The 14,930-nt window shown below is 47.9% G+C and overlaps 1 protein-coding gene across 1 annotated transcript; it reads left to right on the forward strand.

Annotated features, from left to right (window-relative positions):
* Positions 1 to 1,985: 1,985 nt before the first annotated feature.
* DRD3 (dopamine receptor D3) lies at positions 1,986 to 12,382 on the forward strand (the record flags this gene model as incomplete). The annotated part of the gene is given in 9 exon segments (XM_082278136.1): positions 1,986 to 2,030; positions 2,034 to 2,039; positions 2,045 to 2,113; positions 2,115 to 2,423; positions 7,416 to 7,528; positions 8,736 to 8,878; positions 9,964 to 10,160; positions 11,030 to 11,375; positions 12,186 to 12,382. Coding segments are annotated over 9 exon segments (1,425 nt in total).
* Between the last annotated feature and the right edge of the window lie 2,548 nt (positions 12,383 to 14,930).

The following is a 14,930-nucleotide window of genomic DNA, read 5'->3' on the forward strand; positions in this document are numbered from 1 at the left end:
GGAGCGGCGGGCGCGGAGCAGCACCCGCAGCTGGAAGCGAACCCAAAGCCGCCGCCACGCCTGGATCTGCGCTCGGACCCCGGACCCTTCCCGCACCCCGCACCCGGACCTGCCATCCGGCCCGGGACAGGCACCCGGACCTCTCCGAGGCGGAGACCCACGGGGGGAGCGTCCCTTTTCCTTCCTTTCCCCTCCTTCTGCGCGTCCCCACGACTGCGACCCTTGTCTCCATCGCAGTTTGTCACCCGGTTGCCCAGGGTGGTGGGTGTCTTGCCACCCCCCTATGAGGGTATCCAGGTACACTGGCACGTGCCTGGTTTGGCATCACCCTGGCCAGGTGCGGAGTGAGCAGGACTGGGGGGGCGGAGGACAGTCCAGGGATGGGGGACCTGGCAGGGCTGGGAGGGATCTTGGTAGGGAAGACTGACTTTGGGGTGAAAGTCGAAAACGGTGCTCATGGATGTAAAGGACAGAAGACAAGACAGGAATCCCACAGCTAAACTGTGTGTTGGGATGCCTTATGCCTTCTGTTTATATATATTATGGGTGATGTTTTGTTCATTCCCTGCTCTGGCCTTGCTTATCAGCTAGGCAGCTGCTTAAGGTAGGGGTTTTTTTCCAGCACTACAGAACCAGCGTTTCCTGGTCCCAGGCATTTTAGAATTCCCAGAATGAGAACTGTGTCAGTGCAAGGGACACAGTAAAATTAATGCTGTCTTTGGGTGGCTGCAGCTCAACTGTTTTATGAACAGTCCTGGACTCAGCAGAAGCACTCATACTACAAGAGATCTTTGTGATCCAGTGGAAAGCTTAACTTGTCATGGACAGGAAGAAGAAAGACAGAGGAGACAAGCAAAGGCATTTTCAACCAAAGCACGTGCCATTGTTTCACCCCTGTCCTGAGGGATCTGTGTTCACAGGACATAGGGTAGTTCAGTTTCCATCTCATTCAACCCTTGTCCTCTCCCAGCTACAAAGCATCAGGGGAGAGTGACACCAGTTTTAAGGATGAGTATATCCCCAGGGGCTGGAGCAATTCATACCTATTGCACTGCTACTCTTCCAGGAACATAGCTGTGCAGCAGCTGTGCATCACAGATGCTATTCAAGGGGTGAGGTGAAACAGAATAATATTTATACCACTGGCTTTGCAATGTTTTCTCCTTGCTTTTCATACCTGTCATACTGATGATGAGTTCAGCAACAGGAGCAGTAGCAAAGGAAAAAAAGATACAAACCATTAAATGTCATGGAACAACCTTGGTACAGCAGCTTTCAAATTTCTGGAAAAAAATCCTCCTCCTGAATCATGGTAGGTTGCTGAGAACAGACTTGAATCTATTGTAAGAAAAAGAAATGCAGAGTACCCTGCAAGCATCTTTCCATTATTTCATCCCAAACATCAAGCTGGTTTGCTTTTCAGCACTGGAAGCACATCTTCTGGCCAGGCATGGAAAACACAGAGCACAGTATGGATGAAATGGGAACAGCACCAGCAGTCAACCCTTTACAAGGCAGGCAGGGCTTGGGACAGAAACATGCTGCCGAAAAGGAGGAATTCTGGAGGTGGTGCTTGCTGCCAGGCAGCCAGGGATCAAGAGGCTCTGCCAGGCTGCCAAGCACTCAAGTGTGTGAAGTTATTGAAGACGTTTTTTGATGAGAGAAGGAAGAGGATACTTCCCAGAAGAAAAGATATAAGTTCCAAATTTTGGCCAATCTCTACCATGTTTGGGTAACTGTGTTGGGTCTTTCTCATCATTTCAAATTGTTGTCTTTTAGACTGCCCTCTTGCCCAGCTGACTTGTACTGTGGTGTGACTTTGGTGCATCTCAAAACCATTGCCACTTTCCAAACAGCTGCATTGGTTGGCAAGATCCACCTTTCACATGCACACAGGAGGTGAAGTCTTGCATTCTTCTCTTGGCTTAGATTCAGTGAAAAACAAAACAGGCCAAACAAATCTTTAAGCAAAGCTCTGCCTGTATATGAGCAGAAAAAACACCTCTCTGATTGGCTTGAAGGAGCATTCGTAAATAAAGTATAAAATCATAACAGTACCCACAGGGGGTACTGTTCTCCACAATTATTGCAGAGCTCTGATTTTCTGTCATCTCTTTCTTTCTCTCTCCAGTGGCAGCCCCATGGCCCTCTTCACCAGAGCCAGCAGCCATCCTAATACAACAGACCCCATTCCCTGTGGGGCAAACAGCACCACAGAGCCTGAGCTGCCCCACTCACATGCCTACTACGCCCTCTGCTACTGCATCTTGATTCTGGCCATCATCTTTGGGAACGTGCTGGTCTGCTTGGCTGTGCTGAGGGAACGCACCTTGCAAACCACAACCAACTACCTCGTGGTGAGCCTGGCAGTGGCAGATTTGCTGGTGGCTACTTTGGTGATGCCATGGATGGTGTACCTGGAGGTGAGTGCCTTTTAGGAACGATCAGCAGAATTTAACCACACCACTGCATGCGTGGTCATGTTCCTAAAGAAGGCAGTAGCAACGTTTAGACTGATCTGTGTGGGACAGCCCTGGAGCTGTCCTGCAGGATGTGTACTACTTGGGTGTGTTAAATAGAAAGATTGAAAAAAAAAAAAAAAAAAGAATAAGTGTGTGTGTGTGGGAAGCCAACCCAACAAGACAGAATTAGACTCTTCAATTTGATTGCAGCTAAAAAATATTATTGAAAGTCAAGTTTTATTTCAGATTGGAATAGTCTATCAGCTCAAGTGCATTCCAATCCTTAATGAAATCACATTATGCTTTGCTTTAGAAAATACTTGGCATTCACTCTTGCTGCGGACAGAGTGGGATTGAGGCACATCTGTGGAGCAGCCTCTGCCCCATTCAGTGCCGTGGTCATGATTTGTGAGCACAACAGTAGGTCCATTTCCTAGTTGTGTTTGTAGACCCATTCAAGACTAATTTCTGTCTGTGGAGCTTGGATAATCAAAGCAGCTGATGGAAGAGTCATCCAAACAACAGGGAAAAGAACTCATACAGATCCCAAACTACCAATCCTGGCATTGCACAGTTTTTCCTGTAGAATTGGGCTGTAGGACTCCAGCAAGAGTAAGATTTAAAAAAGAGTCCAAAAAGCCCCAAAGTTTTTTCAATATTTGCTGCTGTTTATGGATCAGCGATGCTACCAATGAAGCAGAAATGGCATCATGCTTCAATACACTATAAGCCTGGAAATTGCCAAAAAATCATTCTGTTCCCAAAACCATGTGGAATACCTATTCATCAGCTGAAGGTCTGCCAAACCAGACTTTGGAGAACTGGCCCTTATTTATGGAGAGGCTAAAAGGTGGATGAATGCCTCAGATTTAAATGTCGCTTGTGAAGTTTGTGCTTTCCACTCCATTTTTAGTCATCTGTGGCCATGAAATGTGTTATTCTATCAATCATGCAGACCAGAACTATCTCTTTCTGAGATATATTTTGAGATGGATGTGACAGAGGAGCAATAAAAACATTTTATAGCCTCAAAATCCTCATCTCCACCTAAGGAGGTTTCTGGCACAGAAGTGCTATTCAGCAGTGTGTCTAGCAGTCCCCTGGGGGCCAGCGTGTAGGTCTGATACACCAATACTGCTGCCCCTCTTCTTTACTGATCTCTGGTGCTGTGGCTGCTGAAGCTCACCAAGGTTTCCAAAACAGTGGCATCAGGGTATCCTGCCCACTGGATAAGGCATGATTAAACACCATCATGCCTTGTAGTCATTGCATAAATGGAGGAGGACATGTGGCAGGATGGCTGGGAACACCCTCCTCAGTCTTCTTACAACATCCAGTTCTACCTCCAAAGGAGAAGAAAGCTTCAGGAGAAGGTTGTTACTGAGATCTAATCTGCTGAGACTGTGTGGGAGTCACACTGTCTCCTCATCTGTGTCTCTCACACAGGAGCAGTGAGACCTAAGCTGCTCTGTGAGCTCCAGGAGCTCTACTGGACTGGCGTCAGAGGGGGAACAGAGCTGAGTTACTGCAGCTCAGCAGCCCTGACCACGAGTGCTCTTTGTACTCCCAGCGTGCAAACCCATGAGCAGCCATCTCACAGCTGCAGGAGCCAACAGCACCCCCAAGCAGCAGCTCTCAAACACAAAACCCTTCAGTGAGCCTGCTTAGATGCACCACTACTTTCATGCTTGGCATTGCCTGATGCAACTTGGTTTCCTACTTTCCCATCCATGTGCTCCTCAATGTGGCATCACCCTTCATATCTGAATTGTGGAGATTCTGTTATTTCAAGAATTCAGGAGAGTGGTGGGTATGCATAAGTTTAAAAAAAAATAATCATTGTGCATTCATAAACTGGAAATCTTCCTATGGAGTTTGGAAGTTAAAAATAATAATACTACAATTTTGTAGATAAAGCAGACTGGTCATCAAGGAAGATTAGATGAGAACCTGACCTGAATAGTCTATAGGGATCTTTAGCATTGTGTTTGATAGAGCCAGGATTTCATCCTGGACATTATTCCCACTTCTGCTGCACAGTCACTGAGTGGTAATGAGAGATTGTATCACCTCATCTCTCTGTGGTTTGCTCTCATCAGCTGTAAGGGAATAATATTTGACTATCCACCTCACCCAGGCAGATGTGAGGATTCAATCAATTAATACCTGGGATGTCCTTTGAGATTCCTGGACAAAAAGCACCAGAGGGATAAAGAAGAGGTACCCTGCCAGCACATGAAAACCAGAAATGCAGACTAGCAGGTTCTAGCTGCTGTAGCAAAGATGATTAGAACAGAGCAATAAAAGGAAGAGCAGAAATAGAATTTTTAAAATTGTGAACAAAGCATATAATAAAATGGCTCTTCTTCACTGTTAAATTCTGGAATGAATTCTGGGTTCGTTTACCCCACAGGTAAATATTAACTACTTCAACAGAGCTACTCCCCATTTTAGAAGTGGCAGGTGGAAGTGAGGACGGGTTTTAAGCCCAAACATTTTGATCTGTCAAGCATCCTCTTACACAAGCTACAGTCTAGTATGCAGGTGGTGTGATCTGAATGCATCATCCTGAGAGGGCTCACTTCTAAGCCGTCCCCACCAGCACCTTCTTCAGTTTTAATGGTTCACATTCTTGAGCTCAGCATTTGAATGTGCTCAGGACCTTGGAAACTCCCTCAGTTAAGTGCTTGTTCATCTGCTGGGTTAGCAGCAGCTGGCTTTCATGCAAACACCTGCCACTGGATTGGTGAAATATTCTGCAGACTCCACAGCTCATGCAGAAACTGCATTGCTTTTTGCCTCAAACAGCAGAAACATCCCTTACTGGGTCCCACTGCAAAGGCTTCCAGCATTTTTTTTTTTTTAAATATATTTTGAGGTGGTCAAGCAGATCTCAAAGTCTGAAACTCAAGTAAAACCGCTGTAATGTTTCTCTGGAGCTGAACCTACCTATTAAGGTCCCTAATCTCAGATGGACAGCCTTCAGTTTGCACATCTTGTAGCTCACCTAACTGTGCAGAAAAGCTCAATGGTTTTGGTTTGACTTTTTTTCCCCCCCTTTACCTACTTTTTTATAAGAAAACAAAGGATCAGCACCAGTATCAAGAGAACTGAAGAGGAAAGCACAGTTCCCTTCTGCATTCTGCAAGCCAATTCCCATTTCCCCTCTCTGCATTCATTCAAGGTCAGAGGGTCTAATGGAAGACTGCCTCATTCAATACCTGATTTCTGAAATGTAGCAGCTGGGTCCAGCAGAGAACACCCTAAAGACACAGCTCACCTCAGCAAGTTTCTGTGCCCTTGTGTGGGAATGCTGCCACTATTAAAGCCATTTAAATTTCTCAGGATTATTTCTTGAACAACTCTCACTGAGTGAATTCTGTATTTATACAGGTGCTTCTCTCTGCAGGGAGCTGCATCCTTCCTATGCACCAACACTTGCTGCAGGGCTGACCCACTGCCTGAGAAGCCAAACTTGTGGCACCCTCTCCAGCCACCTGGGATGGGCATTTTTGAATAGGTCTTGAAAACGTCCAAGGATGGATCCTGCACAGACTTAGCAAGCAACTGGCTCCACTATCTCATTGTCCTTGTGGTCAGAAAAGTAACCTTCTTAACCAGTTTGCACCTTTCTTCCAGCTCATTCCTGTTGCCTCTTGTCCTCCCACCACACTGCTGCAAAAAACCCAGCTCCATCTTCTTAGCAACTTGCCTCCAACTTACTCAAAAACCTCCCATGAGGCACTAGAGAGCTGTCAGTCTCACACCCCTCTCAAAGCCATCTTTTTTCCCGACTGAGCAAGTCCTATTCCCTTAGCTGGTCCTCAGAGCTGCTCCAGCCCCTATGGATTGTTTTGGTGGCTCTCGACTGGACTCACTCCTGTTTATCAATATTTTTCCTCTCCTGATGCCTCAAAACCAGATGCAGTATTCCAGATGTTGTCTAAATGTAAGCAGAGAGACCAGGAACCAGCAGCAGTTTCTGATAGCTTCCCAGGATTCAGCTGAACCAGCAGGATCTACGGGGCTGAAGGCTTAAATCCAGGCTCTCTTCCAGGCACGGACTTTCCCCCCTTTTTCTCTCCTACTCCCCCATTCAGCACAGCACTGGGTTTGTTTGCAGTTGAACAAGGAGGCAGCCTGCCCTCCATCTCCTACAAGGAGTGGGCACTGAGGCAGACCACCTCTCTCGCAGTCAGGCTGTCATCCCAACCCCAAGGAGAGCAGGGCCACACAGTGCTTGGAGCATGGTTGTCAATCAGAAAGGTCATTGCCAAGGACTCGGTGGCTGGTCCAAAACCACTTTTCTCCATCGCTAAGACTGGGTACAGCTGAGCTTTCACAACCACACACTTCAGATTAAAAACTCAAAGCAACCAGAACAACAGCTTGGTAGCAACCCAAGCCCCTTTATCTGAATGGCCTGTGAGTTCTCACTCAGATCTAATAATCAAAATCTGTAACTGAGATAAGAATTCAAATAAGGTTTTTGAGAGGCCTCAGTCTCAGATCTCAGTTTCATACATAAATGCAAAATATTTGCAGCACTTTTCCAGCTCACTGCTTGCAAGAGCACTTTGGCAGCTAGGCTGAGAAAGACTTTCAACCCTTAGATTTTCTCAGATAATCATTAATCAAAGGATAAGTACAGTGATATCAAATTTAAATCAATTTATCATGCTAGGCCTTGAGAGAAGGGATAGCTGCTGTGTCTTCTCCCTGCCTCCCTCTGCAAGAGCAAATAAAGGATTGAAATTAAAGTGAGGCTCCTTCTCCATGACCTACTGCCATGTTATCTTGAACACAACACAGGTGCCTCAGTTTCCCTCTGCCCATCACTGTGGACATGAACTCCTCCAGCTGCTGAGATGCTTGGGGGAGAGAACCCCCTTACACATCACTTGTCAGGACTTGGTGCAGAACAAGGCTGACAGTTTTGTGTTGCCGCTGCAGGTGACCGGAGGGGTCTGGACGTTCAGCCGGATCTGCTGCGATATCTTTGTCACCATGGATGTAATGATGTGCACAGCCAGCATTCTAAACCTCTGTGCCATCAGCATTGACAGGTGAGGCACAACAGCATCCGGGGGGATAGTCTGGACGTGGGGGTCAGCCCTGTACCCCAGTGGGGCAGGGACAAGGAAGTGGGGTGAGCACAGACAGCATCAGTGTCTTCAGGACAACAAAGCCCTGCAGGTCTGTGCCTGCCACTGCTGCTGTTAATGTGGCTCTGCTCACACTGTGCTACAAGAGGTCTGCACTGGAGTGGGGGAGATACAAGCAATAAAACACGCCCCAACCACATCCTCAAGCTTTTTGAACGCAGGAACCACAACTGGTCATCCAACTCCCACTGAGTCTCGAAGGGGGTTTCTCCTTCTGGAGATCTCACTTGTGAAGCTTTAATAAACAAAATCCTGCTGTATACATGGGGAGAGATTAAGTTTATTGCTGTATAATCTTGAGCTTTGCTCTGGTTTTCTGCATTTTAAAACTGAGCCTATTTTAAGCACTGCTGAGGGCTGGGAGCCAAAACCTTGGGACATGTGGTGCTACTGGGACCAAGGAGTGGGAGAAGGGAAAACTACTGCATGCTGTACCTTTGTAATGTGTAGTTCAAGGATAATAATGCAAGGCAGCTCTCAGTGCTGGGTAGGTCTGGTGTTCCTCAAAGGGAATCTGTATCCCCATTTCAGTTTGGCTCTGTCTGCAAGGAGCAGCCCCCAGACTCTCCTAAAGATGAGACTCCTGTGCCTTCCAAATCCTAGCCCTGCTGAGCTGCATCTCCTGGGGTACCCCAGGAGCTGAAGGTCTTTGACACCTGGCCCTGGGCAATCCTCTGCCTGTCAGGCTAACACCAGACCAGGCAGCTGAGACAAAGAGTTTGGTAGTTTGTGGTTGCTCCAGAGAGTGCTCTTTCCCAGCAGTGCCCATATAACTTTAGGGGCTTGAAGATTAGGGGTTTCCTGGGGTTTCTAGATCCATCTGGTAGCCCAAACCTTGTAGCTTCACATGCTGTGAGTTCTGCTGAGCATTTCTCTGCACTGCTGCCAACTAACTCTGATTTCCTCTGTTCCTCCCCCTGATGCCCCACTTACCATTTCTACAAATTGCTGATCCCATCATCTGATCTTCTCTACTTTCCTCTTCTATTTCTTCGCCACATTCACTGTCATGTTCCCGATGTTGCCTTCATTTCTCCTTTTGAAAACTTGGTCCTTTCCCTCCCTCCACTCCTCCATCTCCTCTTCCTGGAGCTGGTTTGGTCTGCAGATACACAGCAGTGGTGAAACCAGTTCAGTACCAGTACAGCACTGGGCAGAGCTCCTGCAGGAGGGTGTCTCTCATGATCGTGATAGTCTGGATGCTGGCGTTCGCAGTGTCATGCCCTCTCCTCTTTGGCTTCAATACTACAGGTGGGTGGTATCCTGAACAATAGCATACAGGAGGGGTTTGCAGTGGAGCTGCCCTGTGTATGGCCAGGTCATTTAACATGGGTCCTGCAGATTTGCCAAGTTACAGGAAATTTTAAGGAACTGGAAAGCACACTATGAAGGGAGAGAAAAATCCCCACGTGCTCTTATCTGTAAACTTGCCATTTGCTCAGGCAGACACTGACTACTGCTCTAAAGGGCAAACCTGCCTGCTCTACTGCCAAATCAATGCCCATCAAGGTGTCCAGGTCTTCAGAATCCCATCAAACAATCACTTTGAGCACACAGAGCAAAATGTGCAGCACATACAATACATTCACACACCAGACTCAGTGGTGTCTTGCTGATATCAACAGGTTCAGAAGCACAGTTTTGACTCTGATACAGAACACATTTCTAAACAGCAAGGATTGCATAACAGCATTGCTTGTTAGAAACCTCCTTCCCATCCAACTGGCTGTCTGCTTCCTTAACTAATCCCTTGAGGAGGGCAAACAAAAAAATTTCCACCTTGGAAGCAGGTTGATCTTTTTCCTTTCCCTCAGCTAGGGCAGCACAGTCTCCCTGGAGGCAGAGGAGCAAGGGAGCCTTCCTCCCCACTGAGTCACAGGCAGAAGCTTCTGCTCCCCATCCATCCTCTCCTCAGTGCTTGAGGCAAGAAGGGGATGGGAGGGGGAAATTCTTCTGCCCCCTACTGCCTGGCTCAGACAGATAGGGGAGAATGCACACTGCATCTAGACAGCTCAGAGGCTGTCAAAGGAATAGGAGAAAGTATGAAGGAGACAGGGTCCTCTGAGAAAGGATAGGAATAGACATGGAAGAAGAGAACAGAGCTGTTGACCAGAAAAGCAGGCAGATGCATGCTGCCTAATGCTAGATGGCCCTGTGCTGGGTTCAATTTAAGCATCAGTCAGGTAGGTGGGTTAGACAGAGCAAAATCTGCACTCCTTAGACTGCCTTTGTCCCCAGCCACCTTTTATCCTGCTTTACCAACACACCAGAGTGTCCTTGACTAAACCAAAGCAGCTCAGCCGCTCCTCTCTCTCTCTCTCTCTTCTCCTCCCCAGGGGATCCCAGTGTCTGTTCCATATCCAACCCTAGTTTCATCATCTACTCCTCTTTGGTGTCCTTCTACCTCCCCTTCATGGTGACCCTGCTGCTCTATGTCCGGATTTACCTCGTGCTCAGACAGAGGCAAAAGAAGCGAACCCTCACCCAGCAGGGCAGCCAGAGCGCCAGCACCAAACCGTGTTATGCACACCAAGTAAGAGCCACGTGAACACAGTAGGAGCTGTCAAAAAGGACAGGGAATGCATCATCTCTTCTCCTCAAAGGGCCAAAGCACAGAACAGAAAGCATAAGGAGGGATAGGACATGTTTTCATCCCTCGCTCATACACCGTGATATTTGAGATGTAGAAGGTCCTGTTAAATCCTTTTCAGACCTCTAGAGAGAGGATATTCCCTGTGTATCTCTGCCCTCTAGAAGTGGCAACTAGAAAAGAGCATAGCCTACTTCAAAATTTCTTCAGAGCAGGGTTTTCTCAGCCATGCATAAGTCTGGGTAATTTCTTCATTTATTGATTTTAATGTCTTCATTTATTGATTTTTGCTCAATGAAGCTTCATTCTCAGGGCTTCACAGGCTTTAACCTCTGTTATTAAAATAAAAAACTGTCTTTATCTGTCAGACTTAAGAGGTCAAGATACTCATGGTGCATGCAACATTTGTTCCACTGACCTTTCTAGATGAAGTATCTGCAACCATGGGAACAAACAGAACAGTTTGAAAGGAATTACCTGGTCATGCATATCCCCTCCTTTTACCCATTTTTGCACAGTGAAGCTACATTAAAAGGGTGGGAATGCTGAGAGGAGTAGGGCCAACACAAAAATACAGATGACAGGTTAGCAGAGCAGGTATTTCTGTTCTTACTGTTCTCATGCTTCTCCTTGGTGGGATGGAGGCAGAGCGTTGTCAAGTGCCGGTTCACCCCAAGGTCAGTCCAGAGGACATGGTGCAATTTAAGAGGCAAGTGAGGCTGAGGATAACTCCTACAACTTCCCTCATCATTCTCTGATCCAATGAGCAGTTTGCATGGTTTCCAGTTCCTGTGTGGCATCCTCTTTTGCAGGAGCACATGGAGAGAAAAGCTTTGCCGAGCAGATGCCAAGGCACGTTCTCCCCCTGTCTCTCACTCAAATGCACAGGCCAGGAGATGTCTACAAAAAGGAGGTTGCTGACTGTCTTCAGCCTGCAGCGGTACCGAAGCTTCTGCCATGAGCCATCCCTCACCAAGGCACCAGGGCCTGCACTGAGCAGCAGGTGGGAAGAGAGGAGAAGGAGCACGAAGCCCGCAGTGGAGGTACGGAGGCTCAGCAGTGGCAGAACCATCAGCAGCCTGAGGCTGGCACAGCAGCAGCCCCGACTGATCCAGCTGCGGGAGAGGAAGGCTACACAGATGTTGGCAATTGTCCTGGGTGAGTGAGAGCCATTCTGCCTGTAGGGTGCAGGGGGTGATGGTTTGGGACTTCCAGGAGCACAGAATCTCCTAATACTGAGATTTTTAAAAATGCAGGCTAGGCCCTGGCTTCAGCTGGTACAAACTCAGGTGAGACAGTGGTGGGACATTTAGGGATCTAGAATAATGCTCCCAAACATTGAGAGCCAAGTATGTTAGTGTTTTATTTACTATGTTTTGTTACCTTTGTTTAAAATCAGTGGCCAACAAGCCCTACTAGAGGGAGCAACAGCCAACACCTTTGCTTTTCCTTTGTTTTACTATTACAAGGCTGGAACAACCCTAAGTTTCTTTACATGCAGGAGCTCTTAGATCCAATTACAGAAGGGGAAGCTGAGGGCAAGGAGCCACAGAGGAAACAGTTCATACAACTGGGTAGAGAAGCCAGGTGACTGGTGTCCCTGTCACCTGCTGTGGTCACCAGATGCACTGCTTCCCCCCATTAATTCACTAGTAGCAGGGAAATAAAGCAGCCCTCATCCTAATTGATTAAAGCAGCTGAAGCAGCAGGTTTTCCCTCAAAGTTGTGCCCACTTGCTTTTGTCTGTCATCAAACCACTTCTGATCCATTCACAAAGCTGGTCGCAAGGAGCCCAAGCTTTTGCCAAATCCCTGTGTCAGGAATAAACATGGCCTTCAGTGTTTGTGAAATACAGAAACATCATGGAAATAGTGAGGGGGTGGAGGGAGAGGGCACCAGTGCAGGCCCCTTTCCAAATAGTTCTGCTCTAAACTCAATGAATTATTTTCTGCCTCTCTCTAAACTCAGGGGCATTCATAGTCTGCTGGCTGCCCTTCTTCTTGATCCATATCCTCAATGCCCACTGCCCATCCTGCCATGTGCCTCCAGGGCTTTACAGCGCCAGCACCTGGCTCGGATATGTCAACAGTGCCCTCAACCCCATCATCTACACAACCTTCAACACTGACTTCCGCAAAGCCTTCCTCAAGATCCTCTGCTGCTGACTGCGGGGCCACAGCGGGCTGCACAGGTCTGCAGCAGCTGCCTGGGCTGGCACAAGGCAGTGGGGAGTGCCGTGCTGCCCTCAGCCACGAGCAGCGATGGTCAGCCAGACGTGGTCACTGCCGACAGCCAGGTACCCCCTGCACACGAGTGAAGAGCGGGAACACGCCCCACCTGCATGGCTGCCTTCCCACACCGAGCCTCAGTGCTCCTGCCTGAGACAGTACAAGTGCTTCCCACTTCTGGGGAAGGAGGGAGGGAGGGGAAAAAGAGAGACAAACCAGTGAGTCCCTCAGTGCTGGGCACAGCTCCGGGTGTGCAGCAGATCCGCCACCACAGTGCATCGCTCCTGGGAGCTGCCAGGCTCGCGGGGCACACGGGACCCAAATGCAGATGGCATCTCTCATCTCTGCTGCCTCCATGCTGGAAATGCGTTTGCCCTCCCACAGCTGGATCCTCAGCCTGCAGAAGGCACCCAGCTCGTGCACAGCAGTCCTAGCAAGAGGACAGAACATGACCTCTTTGAAAAGGATCCTGATCTCTTCAGTCAGGAGCCAAGAGCAAAAATTGGACAAGGAAACTCAGAAACAGAGCACTGATGGAGAAATAACAACTCTCCTGTTGTTTCCATCAAAAGGTTTGCCTCGTAAGACTGGGTCAGTCTAAGTGCTTGAGAAAATCGCCCTAGTTGCAAATGAAATCTTCCCTTGTGTTGCCAGCTTGTATTTTACTGCTCCTTGTAAGATAGAGAGGTGGCTGCCCTCCCTCTGGTAGGTCAGTTCACGTGAGAAGTGGAGCACTACCCCAGGGTCCCCTCTCCTCCTGACCCAAGGACCAGCGATAGATTGGCTGCTAACTACCACACACCCCAGTGATCTACTGCGGCCACTGAGAGAACAAGGCCCGTGATAGCTCCCAGAGTCTCAAACCTGTTTTTTCAGCTGGTTGCATGCACCCTGTCCCAAAACCTGTTCACGGTCTCTTTGGAACCAATTTTCACCCTTGCTCCTCTCCTGACAGGAGCACTGCTGACAAGTTTAGGGTTTGTACCACCTGACTGCTGCAATAACTCCTGTTACAATCCATACCTGGGGGAGAGCTGTTTCATAACATCTCTCCCAGTAAGAAGGGACATTTGCCTTGGGATCAGCCCCAGGACTCTCCCTGACACTCTTGTCCTCACATATGGCATCTGTATATCCCAGCATCTAGGAGCTGGCCAAATACAGCCTGGCCACAGTCTCCCTTCCCAGCAGTATTTTACAACGCCATCTCCAATAGTTCCTGGATGAAAAAAACAGGCAAGTCCTGATGTACCAGGTAAGCTAGTCTCATGTCAGGGCACCCTAATGCTCTTCCCCTCATACAGACAAACCTGGCATGGGCCAGAGAGCCTCAAATGGTTCTCTCATTTTGCCCTCTTGCAGTACTGGATCAGAGGCTTCAGCTCTCACTCCCAGGACTTGGCTTAGTTGTGCTGTCAGCCATGCTCGTTTGGTAGCTTCGGTGTGCTGCTCCTGCCTGTGTCTGTGCCACAGCTTCTCCATCTGGGAAGGGCTTCCTTTCTTTCCTAATAAAAAGCCAAAGCCATTGTCCTCTGCCTCCAGAGCACATAGCAGAGCTCTAGCTGCTGCTTTGGTTTGTCTGGGTTTTGGGAGGAGGATCTTGTGGAGAGCATGTGTCATTTGCCTGGGCAGGTGCCCTCCATTCTGCATTGTAACTGCCTTAACCCAATAAAACACAAGTGTAACTGGAAGTTTTGGTACCTTTGTGCTGAATGTACCCCCTTCCATAAGCCTTTTGTCACCTGCAGCCCTCGTAACACTTTCCCTTTAAAAAATTATCATCCACCTGGACACCCACAAGAAATTTATTATTACTTGCATTTTCCTTGCACTGGGAAAGTAATCAAAGGCTGCTTTAAGCACTTCCAGCAGATGAATTCTGAAAATGTGGTCAATTAGTTTCCCAGCTATGCCAAGCAGACATGCAGTAGTGTTGCTCCATCTGCTCAAAGATGCTGGATAGCATGGGAGGCACCCAGCACACAGGATGGAGGAGCTATGAATCAGGTGAATCAACCTGTGGACAGACTGCCACTCGCTGCTTCATAACAAAGATCACCAGCCCAGTTGCTCTATACAACAATTGTCAGAAAGGAGGAAATTAAAAGAAAATCTTTTAAGGGATGAGTAGGTTCATTTCAAGACCTGGCCTAGCATCTCTCAGGGGTCAGTTTGATCTTACCTGAATTTGAACCTGTTCTTCAAGGAGTGCTCCCCAAGATGATTCAGAATACAGGTAAGAACAGGAGGTGTGGCAGAAGACTAAGCAGCATTTTGGTGTCCACACAGCTATAAGGGATGGGGAAAATTCTGTATCTAAACATACAGTCCTTTCTTTACTAACTAAGATTTGAGCTATCCTATCACAGAACTGACAGCAACCTCTTGAACTATAACCTGCTATGGACCAAAAAAAAAAAAACAAGACAGCACACAAAACCCTCACACAATTACAACAACTCTACTCCAAATCAAAACAATCTCT

The sequence above is a fragment of the Coloeus monedula genome, assembly GCF_965178545.1.
Source record: "Coloeus monedula genome assembly, chromosome: 3".
Classification (NCBI taxonomy): Eukaryota; Metazoa; Chordata; class Aves; order Passeriformes; family Corvidae; genus Coloeus; species Coloeus monedula.